The 20,889-nt window shown below is 52.8% G+C and overlaps 1 protein-coding gene across 1 annotated transcript in view; it reads right to left on the minus strand.

The window, feature by feature from the left end:
• The window catches only part of RIN3 (Ras and Rab interactor 3), a 131,882-nt gene extending 111,091 nt beyond the window's left edge, over positions 1-20,791 (minus strand). Inside the window, exon 1 of the mRNA XM_019632925.1 lies at positions 20,440-20,791. Within this exon, the coding sequence (XP_019488470.1) occupies positions 20,440-20,483 (44 nt within the window). The 5' untranslated portion in view covers positions 20,484-20,791. The remainder of the gene's footprint in view (positions 1-20,439) is intronic.
• Positions 20,792-20,889: the final 98 nt, after the last annotated feature.

Genomic DNA, 20,889 nt, shown 5'->3' on the forward strand with positions numbered 1-20,889 from the left:
TGGGATTTGAACCCTGGTAGCCTCTGAGTCTATATAGTTCATGTTCTTAATCACACTGCCAAACTCCAGATGCTTGCTTGTGATAGTAAACATTATAAACATACAACCTGAGAATAAAGAGATGGAAGGGTAGACCTTGATCATGGAGCGGGAGACTCAATACTGTCAAGGTACAGACTCCACACAAACTGAGCTACAAAAGCAGGGGAGTCCCAGTTAGAATCCCAAAGGTGTTCTGTGAAAAGGCACATGGAGATGCAAAAGGTCAAGAATATCCTAGACACACGTGGAGAAGGGGGTAGGATTTGCTCTGCTGGATATCGAGTCTTATTATAAAGCTACAGCGATTAAGATGGTGTGGGATTGGTGCAGGGACAGACATGTAGGCCAGTGGACTAAAACAGTCCAGAAATAGTCACGTGATTCATGTAGGAACATTGAGGAATGGACAGTCTTTGCAACAAAATGTGCTGAGACAACTAGGGATCCACATGGGGAAAAGAAAAAAGAAAGAAACTTGACTCCTTCTTTACAACTTATACAAAAATCAGTTCCAGGAAGACTCTGTCCTGACCTAAATGTGAAATGCAAAACAAAACAGCTTTTAGAACAAAATAAAGAATATCTTCATAATCTGATGGAAGATAGCTTCTTAACAGCACACAGACACACACACACACGTTAAAAAGAACACTGATAAATATGGCTGCATTAAAAAGAAGACTTCCTGTTCCTCAAGACACATAAGAGAGTGAAAATCAAGCCCTGAGTGGCAGAAGATATTTGTAACACACATGATCAACAAAGGGCTGAGAACCAGCTTATCCATGGAACTTGTACACAGCGATGAGGAAAAGACAAGACAACACGTAGAAAAATGGGCACGAGGCTCGACATGGCATTTCACACAGAGGATATCCAAACGACCAACAAGCGCACAAGAAGATTCTCAACAGCACGAGGAAGCAGGGAATCTGGAATTAAAACTGCAAGGGCCCAGGAGCATGGCTGTCACAAAGAAGGCAGACATAACCAAGGGTGACGTACAAGAGCCAGGACGCTCCTGCTCTGCCAGTGGGGATGACAGTGATCGTTAATCCTCAGATTAAGTGACTTCTATCTCCTTCTTTACACTTTCCTGTACCTTCCAAATTTTTACATGGAGGTGTACTATTATGAAAATCAGAAAATAACAAGTGAACATTTCAGAGGAAACAATAAAAATGGAAGAATAGATGCCTAAGAGCGAGACTTCCCGAAGCTCAATTTGCTCATCTGGGTGTGTCTCCCTCACATACACCATACTGGAAAGTGCTGGAATATGACAAGTTCACGGTAGCCCCTGCCTGGCTGCACCTCAGCCACCCTGGACAAACCAAGGGGAAGGACCTCTGCCCCAGGGAAGGAACCTTTTCCAACACTTCCCTTCCCTGTCCCCTATTTATCTTCTCTGAGCCTCAGTTTCCTCCTCTGGAAAAAAAAAAAGGGAAATACCATCCTCAAACCCACAGGGCCACGTAGCTGGGCAGATCAGATGGAATTGTGTATGAGGAGACATGGAAACCCAGACATATATAAATGCATAAAACAAGCCCAAAGGAACCAAACTGATTCCAAAACTTATTTTTCGGCTGGTAGGGCTTCCCCAGTTTACGATCTAGCCAGTGCTGTCCAAAAGAACTGCGTGCGCTGATGGAACTGTTCTGTCTCCACTCTCCAACGTGGTCACCATGAGCCGCCTGTGACTGTGGAGTGCTTGAAATACGGCTCGTGTGGCTGTTACTTCATTTTAATTAATTGAATCTGTAAAAGAGGTACAGGAGGCTAGTGGCTAATGTATCAGACAATGCAGGGCTAGACTTTTCTATTGTTTCAATCTTTTCAGTGTGTGTGAAGTTATGCGCTCCATGTGGGATTTTTTTTTAATTAGGAAGAAAGAAAGAAAAAAAGAAGATAAAAAGGAAAACCATATGCACGCAGTGTGATTACCATCAGCCATCACTACCCTATTCGGAAAGCTCTTCGGGAAAAGAGATTCTGCTCCTGGTCCTCTCTTCCGGGGCTCAAGGGCCCCTTCTCTCCGGAGCTGCCCCACCAGGCTGGCTGCAGGTCAAGGCCCTTCTCAGGTCTGGCTTTTGCATGCGGAGCCCAGCCCGGCCCTCCCTGGGCTTGCACACCTTCCTTCTGCTGCTGCTGCTGCTGCCTTCTCCTCCCCAGGGATGGACCAGGCTCAGAAAACAGGAGGCTTAGGCGGCTCTGGCGGGGAGTGTCCCTGCCAGCCTCCCTTCCTCCAGGAGTGCCCATAACATGGGGCAGCTCACACTTCCCACTGTGACCGGGGCTCTGGGTCCGCCTGCTGCTTACTCAGTGCTTCCCCATCATCTAGAGGAAAAGGGAAGGAGATCACAGCTCTCGCCTCCCCACCTGACACTGGGGCTGAGCGGGGGAGGCGGAGGGGGGCAGCCCCTTGGTGGACATTACTCACCCCAGACCGGGAGACAAGGGGCCTCCGGACCCTCAGTCCAGCCTTGCCTGTGGATCTCTGCTGGGATTTCTTTTTTCTTCGCCCTTCATGTCTGGGGGCCAGACTGAATTCTACTCTGAACCTGGCCTTTCGATGTATATGAAATGAGACTGAGGACAGTACAGACCCCAGAGAACTGTTGTGAGGACACATGGACTACTGCACCTGAGCTTAACAATGGCTCCATAAATGGTCCCTGTGGGCATTATTCACCCTGGGCAGCTCTGAGTGGTGCAGAAAACTCTGCCTTAGAAAGGGAGACGGGGTCTATGCTACAGGCTTGCTGTGTGTCCTTGGGCAAGTCTCCCCCCCTCTCTGGGCCTCAGTTCTTTCAGAAAGGAAATAAGTGGAAGGATACTCACAACCGACTACTTCAGAGGGTTGCTGGAAGGGTAACCCATGACCATAGCTGTGGGGCACGTGCTTGGACAAAGTGAACCCCCTCCCCATTTCTAAACTGGAGGTGGGCGTCAGGCACAGAGCTGGCCCAGGGCTCAGAGGCCGAAGGCAGTGCGATTCCCGACAGCGGCCCTCCCAGCGGCACAGGCTGTGGACACCAAGCCCCGACCTGCACCTTGCAGGAAACTACTGCAGCACCACATTCCTTCCACCCCTGGTGACACTGAGTCACCCTGCAACCCACCTAACAGTTGTGGTGACCACATTTCCTCTACTGGGGGATGAGCTGTCATGTACACACCCCCAGCTCATGAGCCCTGATGCTGCCTGGCAGTGGCTGCCTCCGGGGCCCAGGCTGACCTCGAAAAAGGAAACGGGCACCCACCTCTGCCTGAAATCCTACCCCAAGGGCGGCATTCCTTTTAGGTTTTTGTTCCCTGTTACCATGTACGTCCCATGCCCCCGCTAGACTCTAGTGTGCACGGTCCTTCAGGCCCTAGCATAAGGGAAGTTTTCTTCTGGGGGTAAGCTTTCAAGAGCAGGGGGCTGGAGGAAGTGAGGACGCTGGCTCATTAACTTTAGGGGCTATTGGGAGGCACTGGGGTGGGGAGAGAGTAAGAAGCTATAAGGAGCGGTGCTGAGGCATGGCAGGCACGCGCCATCCCTCCTAGGTGACTCCAGGGACAGCGGTTATAGGGTGGGACTTGGCCAGCAGACAGCAAGAAAGAGACTGGTGGATGGGGCTGGGCACACCTTTCTGCACCTCTCAGGCTGTTCACTCGGTCCATCCATAGAGGGCCAGCTCAGGGCGGGGGCCGGGAGGTCAGCCCCTCAGTGGCACTAGGAAGGGTGGGAGAGGCTCCAGCAGCAGGCCTTCCGGGATAAAGGCACACCTGGATCTAGGGGAGCAGCAGGGCCCCACAACCTTGGGATGCAACACAGGGCTGCAGCGAGTTCTGGGGCTAAGGACAGAGGCCCCAGGCTCGAAGAGGCCTGGGTTTGGGTCCTGACTGTGCCACTGATCATAGGGAGCTTTGTCTGAGTCACTTACTGCGCCTCAGTTTCCTCGTCTGTAACTGGGCCCTGTATCCAATCCCAGGCTCACAGGACTGTGACAATTAACAGAAAAAGCTCTTAGTAAAGGGGCCTGAAGTAAACCCTCAAGACATAATCACTGTCATTATTAGTGTCACATCTATGAATCCTTGCTTTTTATTGGTCTTGATCGATATGCTGCTCCTGACAAAGATTCTTCTGTTAGAATCACAGGATATGAACTATCAGCACTGACTCCTTCCTCTTCTTGGGAACTGTCCTTGGAAAGAACAGAATTTCACTGGAGGGAAGGGAGGACCGCGGCCTGGAGATCGGAGTGACGGTGCACATCCTAAGGTCATGTGCATTTTAAAGAAGGACCGTACGTAAGATGGGCACTTCTTAACATAGAGGATGAGCTGCTGAGAGTAGAAGTGCAGACATTCAGGGGAGGATGTGGGGCGGATTTCTCTACATGGTGCAAATACAGCCGGTCCTCATCATTTGGGGTAGTTACGTTCTATGAAGTCGCCGCTAACACTGAATTAGCAGATTCTGAACCAACGCTGGAGGGGGAACACGGGGGGCGGGGCGGGGGGCGGTTCTTAGGAGCCCCTGGTCACAACGTTTATGTCAGCGGATCAGTATATAACCTTGTGTTCTGTGTGTTTCTGTTCAAAGACACTTTATTGAATATATCTCTCTGCTTCATTAACATTGAACTCACGGCCCTCAGCACTGCCACCGAGGCCTGAACAAAGCTTGTCACGCACATGTGCCCCCCGTGAGGCCCATCACAGCCGTCTCTCATTTGGACCACTACGCAGCACTTCAGCACTAAGCTCAGGGGACATTTTAAACAGCGAAATCATCAACAAAAAACATAAAAATGTGAAAACCGTGGCGCTAAATAGATCCCGACAAGGACACTTGTTTGAAGTATGAGAACTAGAACATGAAGGCAGAGCTTTGTCTTACGGGGCCTTGGATGGGAACGTGTGTGTCAGAAGATTTGAATTTTTCATCACTCTGCCATGCCTGCAAATGACCCCAGGAGCACTACAATTTCGGGGTAACAAATAACATTTTAGCAAGTAGGCGAATTTGCAAATACCAAATCTGTAAATAATGAGGACTGACTGTAAATGTCCCTTCGTTAGGCTGCCATTAGTGGTGGCCAACCTGGACATAAGCTTGGTCTCAGAGAGGGGCTCTCCATCAGACACTGGGAGCTGCCGTGGCATTTGACCCCGGACCCACCACACCCTTCCCCGTGGAGCCCAGGACAGGCACCAGCTCACCAACGACCATTTAGCTGCTGAGGCTGCCGGGCTGCCACCTGAGTCAGTTCCTGTTGGAGGCAGGAGATATATTTGGGAGGAAGAAAGGAGGACGATACCTGTGGCCGCCTCTGCCAGCCCCAGAACCTGGGGGTGTCCTGAGAGCCACTCACCTGGGCCTCCCCTCATCACGTCACAAGCAGGTCACACAATCCTAAGTCTTTATGAAGACGTGTGGGGGACTGCTGTGCCATGTGCTGCCTCACACAGAGCCCAGCACCCAGTAGGGCTCTGTACCTCCACTCTGTGTGTGACTGGAGGGAGCTATGAGCAGGCGGGGCAAGCGGCCAGCTCAAGGTCTCACAGCAAATCAGGGCACACCTGGGACAGGACGGGCCCAGGTGAGGGTGCACCCACAGCCCCACAGACACAGGAGGGACCACAAACTGGCTCACTGCCAAAGGGGTGAGGGTATGAAATGGGGGCCCTTCAGCAGGTCACTGGCCATGGTTCACATTTCTTAAACACCTAGTATGTGTCAGACTCTGTTCAAGCTCCTTCCATGGATTAAGTCATGTAACACAGCAGCAGCCTTATGAGTTAGGGACCACGAGCATCCTCATTTTACAGATGAGCAAACGGAGGCAGAGAGCGGCATGTGAACCCTGGCAGTTCGCCCAGGGCCCACGCCCCTAACCATTACGCCATGCTGTTCCACTGCTCAACGTCCACACGTCCAGGCAGCCATAGCGAGCCACAATAGCCACCCTCCCCTGGAGGGACGGAGGGCGGGTGGGCGAGTGGGAGGCAATAAAGGCGGCCCCCTTGGCACCATGCCCACACCCGATCCAGCACCAGGTTCCGTCCACTCTGCCTCCTAGATACACCCAGGAGGCTCGCTTCTGCCCATCCCCGTTGCCGAGACCTTAGTCCAGGCCGCCATCACTGCTTGCCCAGACCCCTGCAGCAGCCTCCTTCCTGTCTCCCCACATGCTCTTCCCACCTGGAGCCCTTCTTCACACAGCAACCTGACGGCAGGCGGGCCCACGTGGCTCCCTACACTACAACCTAGTCTCCATATGCAAATATATCCGAGGCTTTATTTAAAAAAATTTTTATTTTTTATTGTTAGTTTCAGGTGTACAGAACAATGCAATAGTTATCCTTTTCACCCTTCACACAGAAACAACCCCCTCCCCCATCTACTGCCCTCCAACCCCCGATATCATGCTTATCTATTACAATTCCATGGACTCCATTCCCACACTCTACTCCACGTCCCGTGACTATATGTATATATAATTACAGCTGACATACAATGTTATTCAACATCAGCTTTATTTGTAACTGCCCCGAACTGGAAACAACTCAAATGTGCTGCTATGGGTGAATGGATAAACAAACTGTGATGCGTCCACACAATGAAATACTCTCGACAATAAAAGGAACACCACGCTGAGATGCACAACATAGACGGATCCCCAGTGCATTCAGCTAAGTGGAAGAAGCCAGGCTCACAAGGCAGCACTCTAATGTCATTCTCAAAACGGCAAAACGAAGGACAAGGAAAGAGTGATTCCCAGGGGTTGGGGCGGGGGAGGGGTGGGCTGTAAAAGGGCACAGGGGAATTTTGAAGGCGGGCGGAACTGTTCTATATTTTGATAGTGGTGGTGGTTACACGGCTGTCTATGTTTGCCAAAATGTGTAGGAATGTACACTCAAAGGGTGAATTTTATTCTATGCAAATTTTAGCTTGTTGTGGGTTGAACTGTATGCCCCCCCCCCCAAACAGATATGTTGAAGTCTTAACCCTCAGGATCTCAGAATGTGACCTTATTTGGAAACAGGGTCCTTGCAGATGCAATTAGTTAAGATGAGGTCATGCCTGAGCAAGGTGGGCCCTAATCCAACATGACTAGAGTCCTTATAAGACGAGAGGAGACAGAGACAGACACACAGGGAGAAGATGGCCAAGTGACAACGGAGGCAGAGATTGGAGTGATGCAGCTGCAAGACAAGGGGTGCCAAGGCTTGCCAGAAACTGGGAGGGGGCAAGAAAGGACTCTGCCCGGAGTCTCAGGAAACTCGGCCCTGCTGCCTGCCACCTTGATTTCGAACTCCCAGCCTCCAGAACTAGGAGAGAATAAATTTCTGCTGTTTAAACCTCCCAGTTTGTGCTACTTTGTTACAGTGGCGCTAGGAAGCAAAGACATAGTTTTATTTTTTAAATGAGGGAACAAACTGTTTCAGTCCCCACAGCCTTCAGGATAAGAGCCAGCCTCCATCCATGCAGAGTGCAAACATCAGGCACACTGAGCCAGCCCGCAGAGCCCCCCACCAGTCATGCTGGCTCACCCCCACACCCCACAGTTGCCTGGGAAATTCCCAGACATCGCTCAGCTCCGCTCTCACCTCCCCAAGAAAGCTCACCCAGACGCTGTCCTAGCCTAAGCAGGACACCCCTCAGCCAGCCAGGGACCGAGCACTCCAGGCGACCATCCTGCATCCTGTGGACACAGCACTATGGCATGTCACTTCCGTGTCCCCACAAGACTCAGGGTCTTTGGAACAAGGATGAATCGTTGGGTCATTGTTGAGGCGGCACCGTGCTGGCCAGGGTGGGCCTCTAGGACACTGTGCTGGGTGGGAGTCTAAGGGCTGGGGAGGGGTTCAGGGGCTCTGGCAGCTACCCCACACTGTGCGCAGCTTGGCCTGGCCCTGCAGAGCTGGGGCCGGGGGCCAGGCCAGGTGTGTCTCTGGTTCCTCTGGCCACAGCCTCTGCTCTTAGAGTCTCCCACCCATAGTTGACCTTGACCGCTTGCCTAGTCGCCTCCTCACTCTGTTGCTCAGGCTTTCACAGCTCACAGCCCCCTTTACAAGCTACAGTCCCCCCAGTGGACCCCTTCCTTTCCCCCAGAGGCCCTCTATCCTGCTCAATCCCTCCTCACCTCTCTCCTTGGCATAACCCGCCATATATTCACCTGACAAACATTTTCCAAGCCCTATGCTGGACACGCCTCGCCAGCCCTTACAACTCTCGCTCAGCACAAGTGTTCTCTGAGTCGCTCCCTCAGTGCCCAGCACAGCGCTGATCTGGCAATGCCACCCTGCCAGAAGGAGTCACTCTCTCTGCCCTCGGGAGCTTACAGTCTAGCGGGGCCACAGACGGAGAATGTGCTGTGACAGGCATGAGAAACAAGGCTTTGAGGGTGCTGATAGGCTATTGGAGACGCCGGCTAGCAGAGGACCCATGTGCTGCCTCTGTGTAAATTTAAAAAACGATGCTCCTTGCCCCCTGTTGAGGCATGTCACCCCTTCATCGCCCTCCACACACTTGGTATCACACACAGCTTGGCAAGAGAATGAAATTTCAGCCCCCACTTGTTTCTCTCTCAGCTTAGTGCCTTTGTGCAGTGAACAACCTGCACAACTGCATGCAACAGCCCCGGAGGCTTGACAGCCTGGAAGGCTTTTTGCAGGAGGTTTAATCCCTGAGGCAGAAAAGAGCTCAGCACTTTCCAGAGGCTGGAGGGAGGGGCAGCCAGTATAAGCTGATGTGCTTGTCCCCCCTCTCTAGTGCCTCACACAAAGCAGCAGCCTAAGCATCTGCGCGGAGCCTTGTAAAGAGCCTGAGTCCAGCTGTGAGACCTCGGGGCAACCAATTCCCCTCTCTTAGCCACAGACTCATCTGTGAGCAGGGGCTGAATTAGGGGGTGTCCAGAGCAACAAAAAGTCTAACATCTGATGATGCTAGAGCCAGGAATGGGGGTACTTGGGCCTGTGGAAGGAAGACCCCTGACTGACTTTCAAACCACTTCAAGGGGCACTTGCCCAGCAGCACCTCAATCCCTGGTCACACCAGGGGCCTCTTAGATGCAGCGGCAGCTCCGAGGGCCTCTCCATGCCCGGGGGGCCATCCTAAGCTGCGGGAGGGAGCTCAGAGCAGGCAGGCTCTTACAGGCTCCAAATGAGCCTGTGCCGTCCCTGGAATGGGGAAGTCAAGGCCCTGCCATTTCAGGCCAGGCAGAGAGGTGAGGTGACCACTTAAGACACCCAGTGGCCAGTGGTCAGCACAAACCCAGCCTGGCACCCAGCAAGTGCTTGATAAAGAGGCAGTGAATGAATGAATGAATGAATGGATGAACGAATGAATGAACGGTGACAGCCAGCAGGGACACTGTTCAGAGTGGGTCCTGGCCTTTCTTGTGCTAGTGTGGTGGGAGACCCAATCTCAGAAGGAGCTGCATAAGGCTGGCTCAGGGAGGGTTAACCCAGGGGAGTTCTCCATCTACAGCACAGATGAGGACACTGAGCCTGAGAAAAGAGATATGGTGGCTATGCTTTACAATATTTAGCCCTGTCAAAGCACAGAATTTGGAAGTCAAAACTGAAACCTAAATACCTAGTCTGAAGTTTCTAGTAAAATCTAAAACTCACAAACACCCAATATGAAAAAAAGATTTGCAATCTTGAAATAAGAGCCTTAGTCGATGCAAAACTGCCTCTCTTCTCTCCTCCTCTCCCATTTTCACTAGGAATTAGACTTACAGGTAACCCTGCAAAGCTGCTTTAGTATTTCTGGTGTATAATCTGGTGCTACGTGACAAGGGAGAAAACTTTCTGGGTCAGTTAGAATTAAATTTGTAAGTGGCAGAAAATCTAAAATAACAGTGATTTAAATAAGATAGGTATGTATTTCTCTTTCATATAAAAGCCTGGGTAAGTAGTCCAGGGCTGGGATGATACTCCAACATGTCTTGAACCCTTACTATATTATTGTTCCACCTTGCATAGAGCTTCCATTCTCAAGTTCACCTCAGAGACCAAGATGGCTGCTTCAACTCTAGCCATCACATCTGCATTCCAGCCAACAAAAGAGAGGAAGGGAGGGAAAGACACGCCCTTCCCCTTTAAGTGCATCTCCAAGCAAATTGCACACCCCTCTTATATTTAACCACATGGCCACACCTAGCTGCAAGGAAATTGGGAGGTGTTCAGCTAAAATTTATAACCAAGTAAAATTCAGGAGCCAATCAACAGGCTCTGCTTCACCCTTGCACTCAAATACTCCAGGATGGTGACAGATCTCAAGGAAATGGTCCCGAACCCTAGACCCACATAAGTGTTCAGGAGCTTCATTGAAAACAGGGGACTTAGAAAGAAGTTGACACATGTCTACGCTAACTCCAACCATTAAAACGATCACAATCTGATGAGGCCACCAAAGATGGTAGGTGGGTAACAGATGTTCCAAGCATGGCATGTAGAAATGCACACAGGAAATAACACTCAGTGAAAAAAGAGGAACACAAATTAACATACACACATAGATCAAAACTGCACACACGGACCAAAATCCAATAAACACACACTTGGACTGGGTGCAGCCTCAAAGAGATTAATGTGTTTGAGGCTTTAAATTTCACTATTTTTGTCTGTATGTGAACTTCTCCAGGTATATAATAATTTTTTTTTGAAAATCCAACAGCGCGCACGCGCGCACACACACACACACACACACACACACACACACACACACACACACCATATACATACAGGTATCAGCCCCCAACTGGTCTCACAGCCCAAACAGCTAAGAACATCCTCTCATGTAACCATGGCAACAACGCTGTCAGGCAGGTATCATGGCTCCACTTGGCAGAGGAGGAGGAGGAAGGTGGCCTGGCAGGTATAGGTGCAGGGACTTGCCCAGGGTTGCCAGCTCAAAGTGGGGAAGCAGACCTGTGATCTTCACCACCGTGGGAAAATCCAAACTCTTCCACCTGTAGCCCCGTGGGCCCCAGCGCCTTCCTAGACCCACCAGACTTTCCTCCCTGTCCCCAAGCCAGGCTCCTCAGGGCTCCCCCACACAACGTGGTCTTCCCCACTTTCCCGCTTTGTGCTTTTCTCCCTTCTGGGATCCCTTTCTCTGCACGTGCTCGATTTCAGCTGTTTAAAATCCTACTCATCCTTCAAGACCCAATCCAGATGCCACCTCTGCCAGGGGGTCCTTCTGGCTTACCACTGCCAAGCGTAATGGAGTCTCAGCACATTTTTATATAGTGCCCTGTACTTTAGTTATGTGCATATTTCTCTTATTTGCCCTAGTAGATAAACTGCAAATTCCTACATGTCCAACAAATGTTCGGCAAACAGATGGATGGGTGGGTGGATGGATGGGTGGGTGGATAGATGAATGGCTGGACGGCTGGATGAATGGATGGGTGTATGGATAGATGGATACGTGGATCTAGGGGTGGATGGGGGAGGAGGCATGAGGAAGACATTTGCTGAGAAAATAATCACACAGTATATGTTAGATGGATGCTCTGTCAAAAATGTCAAAAACAGAAAGACGCAAGCATAATGCGTGCTGCCACGGGTAGACAGCTAAGTCCTCACTTCGAATTGCAGTATCCCTAGATACATTCACAGTATCAATTGCTGACACTGATTGAGATTAAGGAAGCTGGGGACATGGAGGTTGGAGAAAGAGGTCCCCAGTGAATTCCTTCTTGACAGCTTGTTCCCTTAGCCAGATTGTTACAGATTGTGAATTTCAGACGCATAGGCCTTTATTTCCTTGCTCCGTGGAGGTGGGTAAAGCAGCACACTTATTGGCCCAGGGAACAACTTAGCCCTGGGAAAACCTGTGCAGGCGGGGAAGGCTTCTCTGCTACCACTGTGGTCTCCCCCACCCCTCCGCCACCTTCTGCCTGTCCCTCTCCACCCTACCCCCTTTCTGTCTTCAGAAAACAGGCTCTTTGTTCAGCCCTGACACCTCGTATTGAATATCAGTCAAGGCGTGGGGCTGCTGTTTGGCGTTTCAAGTCCCATCTCTTAATTAGGGAATAAAATGTTCTTGGCTTTGATAAAGATCCCAGTGTCGGTGACAAAATGGGGGCCACCTTCGTGGGGGGAAGTGTCCGGTAGGAGAGCTCTGCAGGCAGCCTGCCACCAACCAGCTCAAAGGTCCTCGCCCTGGCCTCCCTCTCCTGGACCCATCTTCCCTGGACTCCAGATTGTGGGTGGAGCCAGGGTCTGGGGATGCTCTCATTCCGTCTGGTCCCAGGGCAGAGGATGCAGGGGCCCTGCCTTCAGGCTGGCGCATTTACCCCATAGGATGTGGCCTGAGTGTGCTGCTGCGGCTGTGCATTCAGCCAGCAACAGGCCTTGACCACAACCGCTCCCCAGGCCATTTCTTCTAAAAGGGAACTGACATTTCATAGCGGGCTGGTTCATTCTTTCAAACATGTACAAATTGGGGTAGGGGCATCCCTAGGATTTACTGGCGTGATGGAGGCGAGGGGCTCTATTGCCACTTTAGAAGCCCCTGACCACCGGAGTTGTTTCAGCCATTGGGGCAGCCTCCTCCAAGCCCCACTTCTGAGGACAGGAGACAAGCCTGAGACTGCACAGAGGCCTTACTGGCAGGTGGGAGCGCCAGAGGCAACGGCCATGATGGTGCTTTCTAGATTCCTCCATCAAAGGCCCAGGGCTGATAGCCACGCAGGTATGCAATCAGTAAGGTCTGCCCCACTGCCCCGTGGAAAGCCAGGCTGAGGGAAGGGCTCCTCTGTACCCACACACCCCTTTCTTTTGCTTTAAAGCCATGCTGGCAGGAGGGAAGTTACTGGTGTCACCTTATAACACTGTGTGTGTGTGTGTGTGTGTGTGTGTGTGTGTGTGTGTGTGTGTGTACACACAATATATTCAGCTGTCCCCACCTCTACAGGGACAGGCTGGCTATCTCAGGGCATCACTGAGTGTGCTGTGGGGAGGCCCTGGCATGCCTGGGAGGGAGCCCCTTGCCTCAGCTCGGGTGGCCTGCCTGACCCTCCCTTGTAAAGCCTTCCCTCAGAACTTGTCCCCAGAGCCCTGACAAGGGCAGCCTTCCCAGCCAGGAGCCCCACGACAGGCGGCTGCCTGAGGTCTCTTCAGCATCTTCCACAGCTCCCACACAAAACGGCCAGAGTAGGCGCCACCTCGGAGAGGCCAGTCATGCTCAGAGAGGGCACTGCATCGTGACCGTCCCAACTCGACATCTGGTCAGCAAGTTTTACCAGGAAGCCAGGGCCCTTTCTCCAAAGTGGGCTCCCCAAAATGATGCACTTTTCTCAAAACCAGTTTTTCATAAATAAACCCACAGTGAATAATGCTGCAATGAACACCGAAGCACATGTATCTTTACGGATAAATGTTTTCAGATTTTTGGGGTAGATACCCAGAAGAGGGATTACTGGGTTATATGGTAATTCTATGCTTAATTTTTTGAGGAGCTTCCACGCTGTTTTCCATAGTGGCTGTGCCAATTAATATTCCCATCAGCAATGTATGAGGGTTTCGTTTTCTCCACAGCCTCTGTTATTGCTTGTCTTATTGATAACAACCATTTTTACAGGTATGAGGTGGTAACTAATTGTGGTTTTGATTTGCATTTCCCTAGTAGCTAGGGAAGGTGAGCATTTTTTCACGAATCTGTTGGCCGTTTGTATGTCTTCGTGGGAGAAGTGTCTGTTCAGGTGCTCTGCCCATTTTTTAATTGTTTTTTTTGTTGTTGTTGTTGAGTTGTATGAATTCTTTATATATTTTGGATATTATCCCCTTATCAGAAGTGTTGTTAGCAAATATCTTTTGCCATTCAGTGGGTTGCCTCTTTGTTGATGGTTTCTTTTGCTGTGCAGAAGCTTTTTAGTTTGATATAGTCCCAGTCATTCATTTTTGCTTTTACTTCCCTTGCCCTTGAGGTCAAATTCATAAAATCCTCTCTAAGACCAAGGTCCACAGGAAACCACCGAAGTGTCCTTTGATAGATGATTGGATAAAGAAGATGTGGCACATATGGGTATATACAATGGAATACCACTCAGCCATAAGAAAAGATAAAATACTGCCATTTGCAACAACATGGATGAATCTTAAGAATATTATGTTAAATGAAATAAGTTGACAGAAAAAGTCAAGAACTGTATAATTTCACTCCTATGTGGAATATAAAACTGAAAGCAACAAATGAACAAGACAAACAAACAAGCAAAAACTCATAGACACAAAAACAGTTTAGTGGTTACCAGAGGGTAAGCGGGGAGGGGGGTGGTAGATGAGGGTAAAAGGGGTCAAATCTATGGTGGTGGAAGGAGAACCGACTCTCGGCGGTGAACACACAATGTGATATATAGATGATGTATTACAGAATGGTACACTTGAAACCTAAATAATTTTATTAACCAATGTCACCCCAATACATTTAATAACATAAATAAATAAATAAATAAATGAGAGGGGAAATAAATAAGCCCACAACAGTAAAAAAACAGTTCCTCCCAGGCACTTGATCACCCAGAAGTCTCCTTTCTGGGTGTCTTATGAAAGTGTACCCTAGTATGTTCTAGACTGTTCCGGAGGCTGCCCTGCCAGCCATCAGAGAAAGCATGCTGCCCCATCTCTGAAGGGCACGTCAGCCCCCTGAACTCCAATACTGCTCTAGGATACCAACTTCTACCGCCTGCTGGCCTGTAATTCGGGGAACCACTGAATGTCAGACTGAACAGGGACCTTAGAGATCACTGAATTCATTTCAATGGGGGAAACTGAGGCCCAGGGAGTAAGGGACTTGCTTCCTAGAGTACGACCCCGAAACACCAGAGGGGACCCTAAAGAGATTCTCCAGCCTTACTCATGTCCTATAGCAAGTAAGTCCCCAAGCATCTTCCAAATAAGCAGAGGACACTACAAGTAGGCCTCGACTCTCTAATTGCCAGGCAGGGGGCAGGGACAGGATGGTGCAGGGAATGGGCACAGATGATCAATTCCACAGAATCAGCTAGAGCCATGTTCCTCAGACTCTCTTTCAGCATCCTTTTATTGTGCCAAAAAGACACGAAAAACTACCAATCTCCATCACCCTACCCAATCATTTCATAAAACAGGGTTACTGTGGCAAAAAGACCTACTCTCAGAATAAAGGCCGGCTCTGCCCAAGAAAAGAGAGTTTGTCAAGCCCGGCTGATACGCGCACCGCGCACACATCAACGACAACACCACCCTTATTTTCCTGGGTTCTCAGTGGACCACAGGCCTGCACTGGGGACCCACCGACCTAGCCAGGGTTCCCCCAGAACCTGCACACCCAGCTAACTCCATTCTTCCGGCCGAGGGTGCAGTATCTATTTGTGAGCTGCCTTCACCGTCTCCCAGCTGGGGAGGGTAAAATGAAGGCAGCAGCGGGGCTCTGCAGGGTCCCTATTCAACTCCCTGGGTGGCCGGCCACCCTCCTTGTTCCATGCTGGGGGAGGCTGTGGGCAGCTCTGCCTGTCAGGGAGGACAGAACAAGTGAAGCTGTGCACTGGCTCCATGGGAGGGGGAGATCAACAGTTTAGAAAAGCCATTCAAGTTGTGATTTTCACCTTTAGCTCCAATCTTGGAGAAAACACCCATGTTTCGGATGCCCCTGGGTCGTAGGATAAACAGCAGGTTCAGGGTAGTAGTTACATCAGCTGAGAAGCTCTAGAACTGGCCATCAGAGCAGCGCTGTCTCTAAACTTACTGGCCAAGAACAGGACGAATCCTGGCCCCTCACTCCTTTCTAAAGGTGACTCCCTAATGGAGGGCAGATTAGGGGAGATGAAGTGTGGGTCCTTTCTGGGTCACTTCCCCCATGTTAGAGCTCTTCCTGGGCACCAAGGTGCCCCAAGCCCCTGGAGTAACCCCCACGGGCGCCCCCTTCCTACTCCTGCCCTTTTTCTTCAGTCTCTCCCAGGCCCCAACTTCCCTTCCTCGGTCCTGGTGATCTGATAACAGACAGGCAGACTCCCTCCCTCCCAATTCCCCGCACTGCACTTTCCCACCTCCAGCCTTTGCTCAGGCTCTTCTAGCCTCCGAGCCTGTCCTCCCCTCCTCATGGCTGCCAGTTCTGCTCAAGTGTCACTGCCTGGATGACACGCGCTACGGGGACTGAGGGGATGACTCTCACTCCTGGGGGAATGTCGTCATGACAGTGGAATCTGCGAGGGGTCAGTAGGATGGAGTTGGTGGTGGTCTGTCACACATTCTTTCCTTCCGTCTGCTCTGACCCCATGGCTGGGAGGTGCCACAGGCCAGCGAGGGGCCTGGGGGAGATAGGGAAGTGAGGGGCCTGGGGATAGGTTCCCCCCTTCAAATGTCACACCTGTTCCGAGTTGGTTTCTGTTTTGGATTTCCTGACCCCCTGGATTAAAATGCAGGTGTCCCTATTACATTTTAAGCTGATTACACTTGCTTCCTCAGAAAAGATGACTGAACAAGGGCTCCAGGCCCAGGACAGGGCCTGTCACATGGTGGAGGAGATGGGAAGGAGGTCTCGGGGGACATCCCAAGTAGATGTTGTGCCCCCGCCTCCTGTACTCCTTCATGCCTCCCAAGGGGTATACTGGGGCTTGTCGGGGGCCAGAAATGCAGGTCTGAGCTGGTGAGTGAACCCTTCATACTTGTGGGCCAGAGTCTCATAAGGTCTGGAAGGGGGTGGGTCTCCTAGCTGGGTGCCAGCCAGGCCCACCTGGGAGCATTGGCCCCTGAAAGCAAGGAGGCCCAGGTCAGTGGGCAGAGCTGCTGCTGGGAGCTGGGATCCTGAATTCATCATGGGTGGAAAGAGCCCTCTGTCTTAGAGGTTGGGTTGTTGAGGGGGTCTTCTCAATATGTTCAGCGGACCCCTGCATTATGTCAGGCATGAGATAGAAAGGGCTCTCCCACACCCTGGGGCCTTGTCCGGGCAGCCCCTTGCAGACCCCAGGCTCAGGAGATCGGAGTTCCAGGCCCAGCTCCACCTCCAGCTCCCAAGACCTTGGGTAAGGCACTTCCTCTTTTCAGGTCTCCATTTCATTGTCGGTAAATTAGGGGATTGGATTAGGTCTGTGATGGCCATATTTTTCCCAAGAGTGGAGTCCTTTTTCAAATGAAATCTTAAGCACACCCTCAACTGATCACACACATGAAAGGGCGATCTCTGAGAGCACACATCCTCAGCGACCCCTACACCCCGTTGGGCATCTGGCCCCTTGGCTGTCACGGCTTCACTAGAATCCTCCTCGGTGCCTGTCTCTCTCCCACCTCCCCCTCCAATCCATCAGCACATCCTGTGACTCAAGCTTCTCACATCTCCACTCCCACTCCATCCAGGCCACCAGCCCCCTCTCCCAGCCACCGCAGAGACTTCCTACGGGTTTCCCGGCTTATGCTTCTGTTCCCCCTGTGGTCCGTCCTCAGTACAGTCCCAAACCAAACCAGGTGGCCCCTGGCTCACTCAGAGCAGTCCCCAAAGCCTTTCTTTCCCCCATGCCGCCAGGCTTCTTAGGCCCCCATCCCCCCCACTCCACTCCAGCCTCCCTGGCCTTGCAGCTCCCGACAGGCCAACCGCATCTCCCCAGGTCTTGTCTTGCCTCACTCTCCCCACTTCCCTCGGGCCTCTGCTAAATGCCACCTCCTTGGAGTGGCCTGCCCTGACCACCTGCCCCAGAACAGACCCCCTGGGTTCCCCACACCCCTTACCCTGACCTTCTGTTTCTGCAAGCAGGCAGGGGCTGGGTTTAATGCTGGGCCCCCGCCTCCACCTAACACAGACACGATTTGTTGATAAGCAGTCTGCCGGCATTTTCTTTCTCCCCAGCCAACATTTTCAACAAGAAGTAGACAGAGCTTGCTTGCCAAGATCCTCACACTCCTATTTCAGGGGGCTGGCACCCATGTGACACTATCTTAGCCCCTAGGGGGAAGCGGGGGGGGGGCTTCCCCAACTGTCTGAACTCTCAACACCCATCTCCTGCCAGTGAGGAGGGAGGCTTTGGGGAGCCCGGTGGAAAGCTGAGCTCAGCTGAGGACCAGGGACCCAGCAGGGTGTGGGGGTGGCATGGGGGTGAGGGGTTATAGATGACTGCTCCTCATCATCTTTGGGCACTGTAACACAGGTGGGTGTGCAGCCCAGGTAACAGGGGATGTGGAGGTGCACCTGTGAACTGTCTTCTAGTATTTGAGTCAAGAAGGGTTGGGATCCGGAGGGGAGAACAGGGTTTCAGATGGTAGAAGTTAGAGGGAGGCAGGCTGCAACTCAAGTTCAGGAATTTCTTTCTTAGGTATCTGCCTATCAGAAAGACTGCTGCAGTGGTGGAGGTGTATGCAAGGACCTTTCAGAAATGTGGTCAAAGGGATTCCTAAATGAGGCACTAACTAGGAACCCTTCCAACTGAAAAGGTCCTCTTAACTAAAGCAACATTTTCAGCAACAAACCAATGTTCATCTAACACTTAGGATGTGCCAGGCGCTGTTCAAAGAAGGCCTGACTGAGCAGATGTGTTAACCTGCTCACGGGCAGCTACTTTAAAATTCATTCATCCAATCCTCATGACAATCCTATCAGTAGGTGCTGTTATTACCCCCAATTTACAGATAAGGCAAAGGCTAGGTCTCTTGTCCAAGGTTAAACAGTTGGCAAACAGAGGGGTTGCACTCAACATACGATAATAATAGTAATAATAGCTATTAAGAGTTTACCCTAAGGCCAAGGTGCAAAGCTCTTTCTATGCATGATCTCATTTAATGCTCAAAATAACTGTAAGGGGTAGTTACTGTTACTTGTCCTTATTTTATAGATCAGTAAACTGAGGCACCGAGAGGTTAAATAACTGGCCTAGTAATGCACAAAGAAAGGCAAGAGGAAGTGGGTCAGGCTCGGGTCATCTCTGGGGGCAAAACGGGAAGCTGGAAAGGTCAGGACCCTGGCCCCTCAGCACCCCTTCCTCTCAGGGAAGCTCCTCCTTGCCTCCGCCCAGCAATACTGGGTGTGGCAGAGACCTGCCCCTAGCCAGGGGGTCCCTTCCCCAACGGAATTCCCAGTTCCTCCTACAGGATGGCATTTGTTTTTCCAGAGGTCACGTCCAAGGGAAAGAAAGCACGCAGGCAGAGTTTCCGGGCCGGAGTGGCAATGGGGGTGGGGCGGGGAGGAGAGAGTCATTCAGATCTAGATGAATTTAAGGGCCCCTCCAAAGCACCCCTTCCACTAGAGTGGGAGCCAGGCACCTCCAGCTGACCCTCCCCCAATTCGGGACTGCACAAGATGGACCCAACCTTCCTGTTTTACAGAGCGGACAACTGAGGCCCTGGGAGCTGAGGTCACCTAGGCCAGGCGGCCCTGGGTATCCATCACAGAAGTAGGCCCAGGGCTTTCAAACCGAAAAGCTGAGAATGGCTCTCCCAGAGGCGCCAATCAACTTTGGCGCCCAGAAAGGTTCTAAGAGTCTGTCTCAGGCATCTGCCTGCAAACTGGAGCCTCCTCAACTCCCTCAAGCTTTCCCGGGACGCCCGCTGGCTGGGTGGGGCGAGGGAACCTCCGCGGAGCACACCCAGAGCAACGTCCCAAAGCCCGAGGTTGCGAGGTGGGGGGTGGGAGACATGAAACTAGACACTAGACACCCCGGTTCCCAAACCGGTTCGGCTTCACGCACTCCAAGCAGCGCCTTCTCCCCTGGGATGCCGCAGGCCAAGCGAAGCCTGTGTGCGCGTCCTGGTCCCTCCCCAAGCGCCAGGCTTGGCAAAGGCCAGTCCGAAGGTCAACGTCCCGGGACCCGACAGAGGAGCGGGGGAGGGGATGCCAGAGGGTCCTGGGTCAAGGCGAGCTGGTCAGCAGTTGGGCCGCGGGAGCCCGAAGTGGCAGTGACCCCGGTCCCTCACCCCGCGTCCTGGCGGGTGCCAGCGCCAAGGACGCACGCGGGGACGAAGGCGGAGCCGGTGGGTGCGGGAGGCCGGCGGGACCTGGACCGCGGGGTGTTTGCATCCAAAGTTCAGGCGGGACTGGAGCCCGGGGACCCGCCACGTCCACACAGCCCCCGCGCCCGGGCTCTGACAGGTAGAGACGCCCTCCATGTGCCCGCCTGCCAAGCCGCGGAACGTGCGGGCTGGTTTTCCAGCGAGTGACGTCTGGGCTTGAAAGTTTAGCCAAGTCCCCGGGTCCTGCAGTTGCCAGGGCCGCCCCCTTCGGCGCAGAAATGGGGGTCCGGCCTTGGCCGCAGCCAGGGGTTCCGTCTCAGCCCGGCACCCCGAGGTCCCGCGGCTGGGGCTCCTCCGGGAGCTCCGAGTCCTCTCGGGGACGGCGAAGTGGGGTGAGGCGGCCAGGACGTGGCGGAGCAGGGGTCCCGGGACACCCAGAAAGAAAGGGGGCGCCGGCCCCAGACTTACCCCGCGGGGTCCTCGCGCGCGGGCGCCCCGGCCCGTCGGATCATGCCGCTGGCCGCTCGCGGGTGGTGAACCGAGGGGCTCAGGCGCCGGGCGGCGCGGGCCGCGATGCCCCGGGCGCCCGCATGCCCCTGGCGCTGGCCCTCGGGAAGGGCCAGGGCGGGCGCCGCCGCCGCCGCGCGCCGAGTGGGGAGCCGCCGCCGCCGCCGCGCTCCGGGGCGCTCGCTCCCGTCTACTTCCTGTATCGGAGCGAGCGGGTCTTTCAGGAAGAGGCTGGCCTTGGTGGTCAAGGGTTTTTGTCGGCAGCCTCTCGGCGGTAGCTCGCGGTCCGGAGCCCTCCCGGGGCACACGGAAGCCCGGGCGGCCGCGCCCCCGGGGCCGGGCCTCGCAGCGGGCGGTGCCGGGCCGAGGCGCCGGGCGCGGGCGCCCAACCGCAGGGTGCTGCTGCCTCCC

This window comes from Hipposideros armiger, unplaced genomic scaffold (genome assembly GCF_001890085.2).
Source record: "Hipposideros armiger isolate ML-2016 unplaced genomic scaffold, ASM189008v1 scaffold_1195, whole genome shotgun sequence".
Lineage (NCBI taxonomy): Eukaryota > Metazoa > Chordata > Mammalia > Chiroptera > Hipposideridae > Hipposideros > Hipposideros armiger.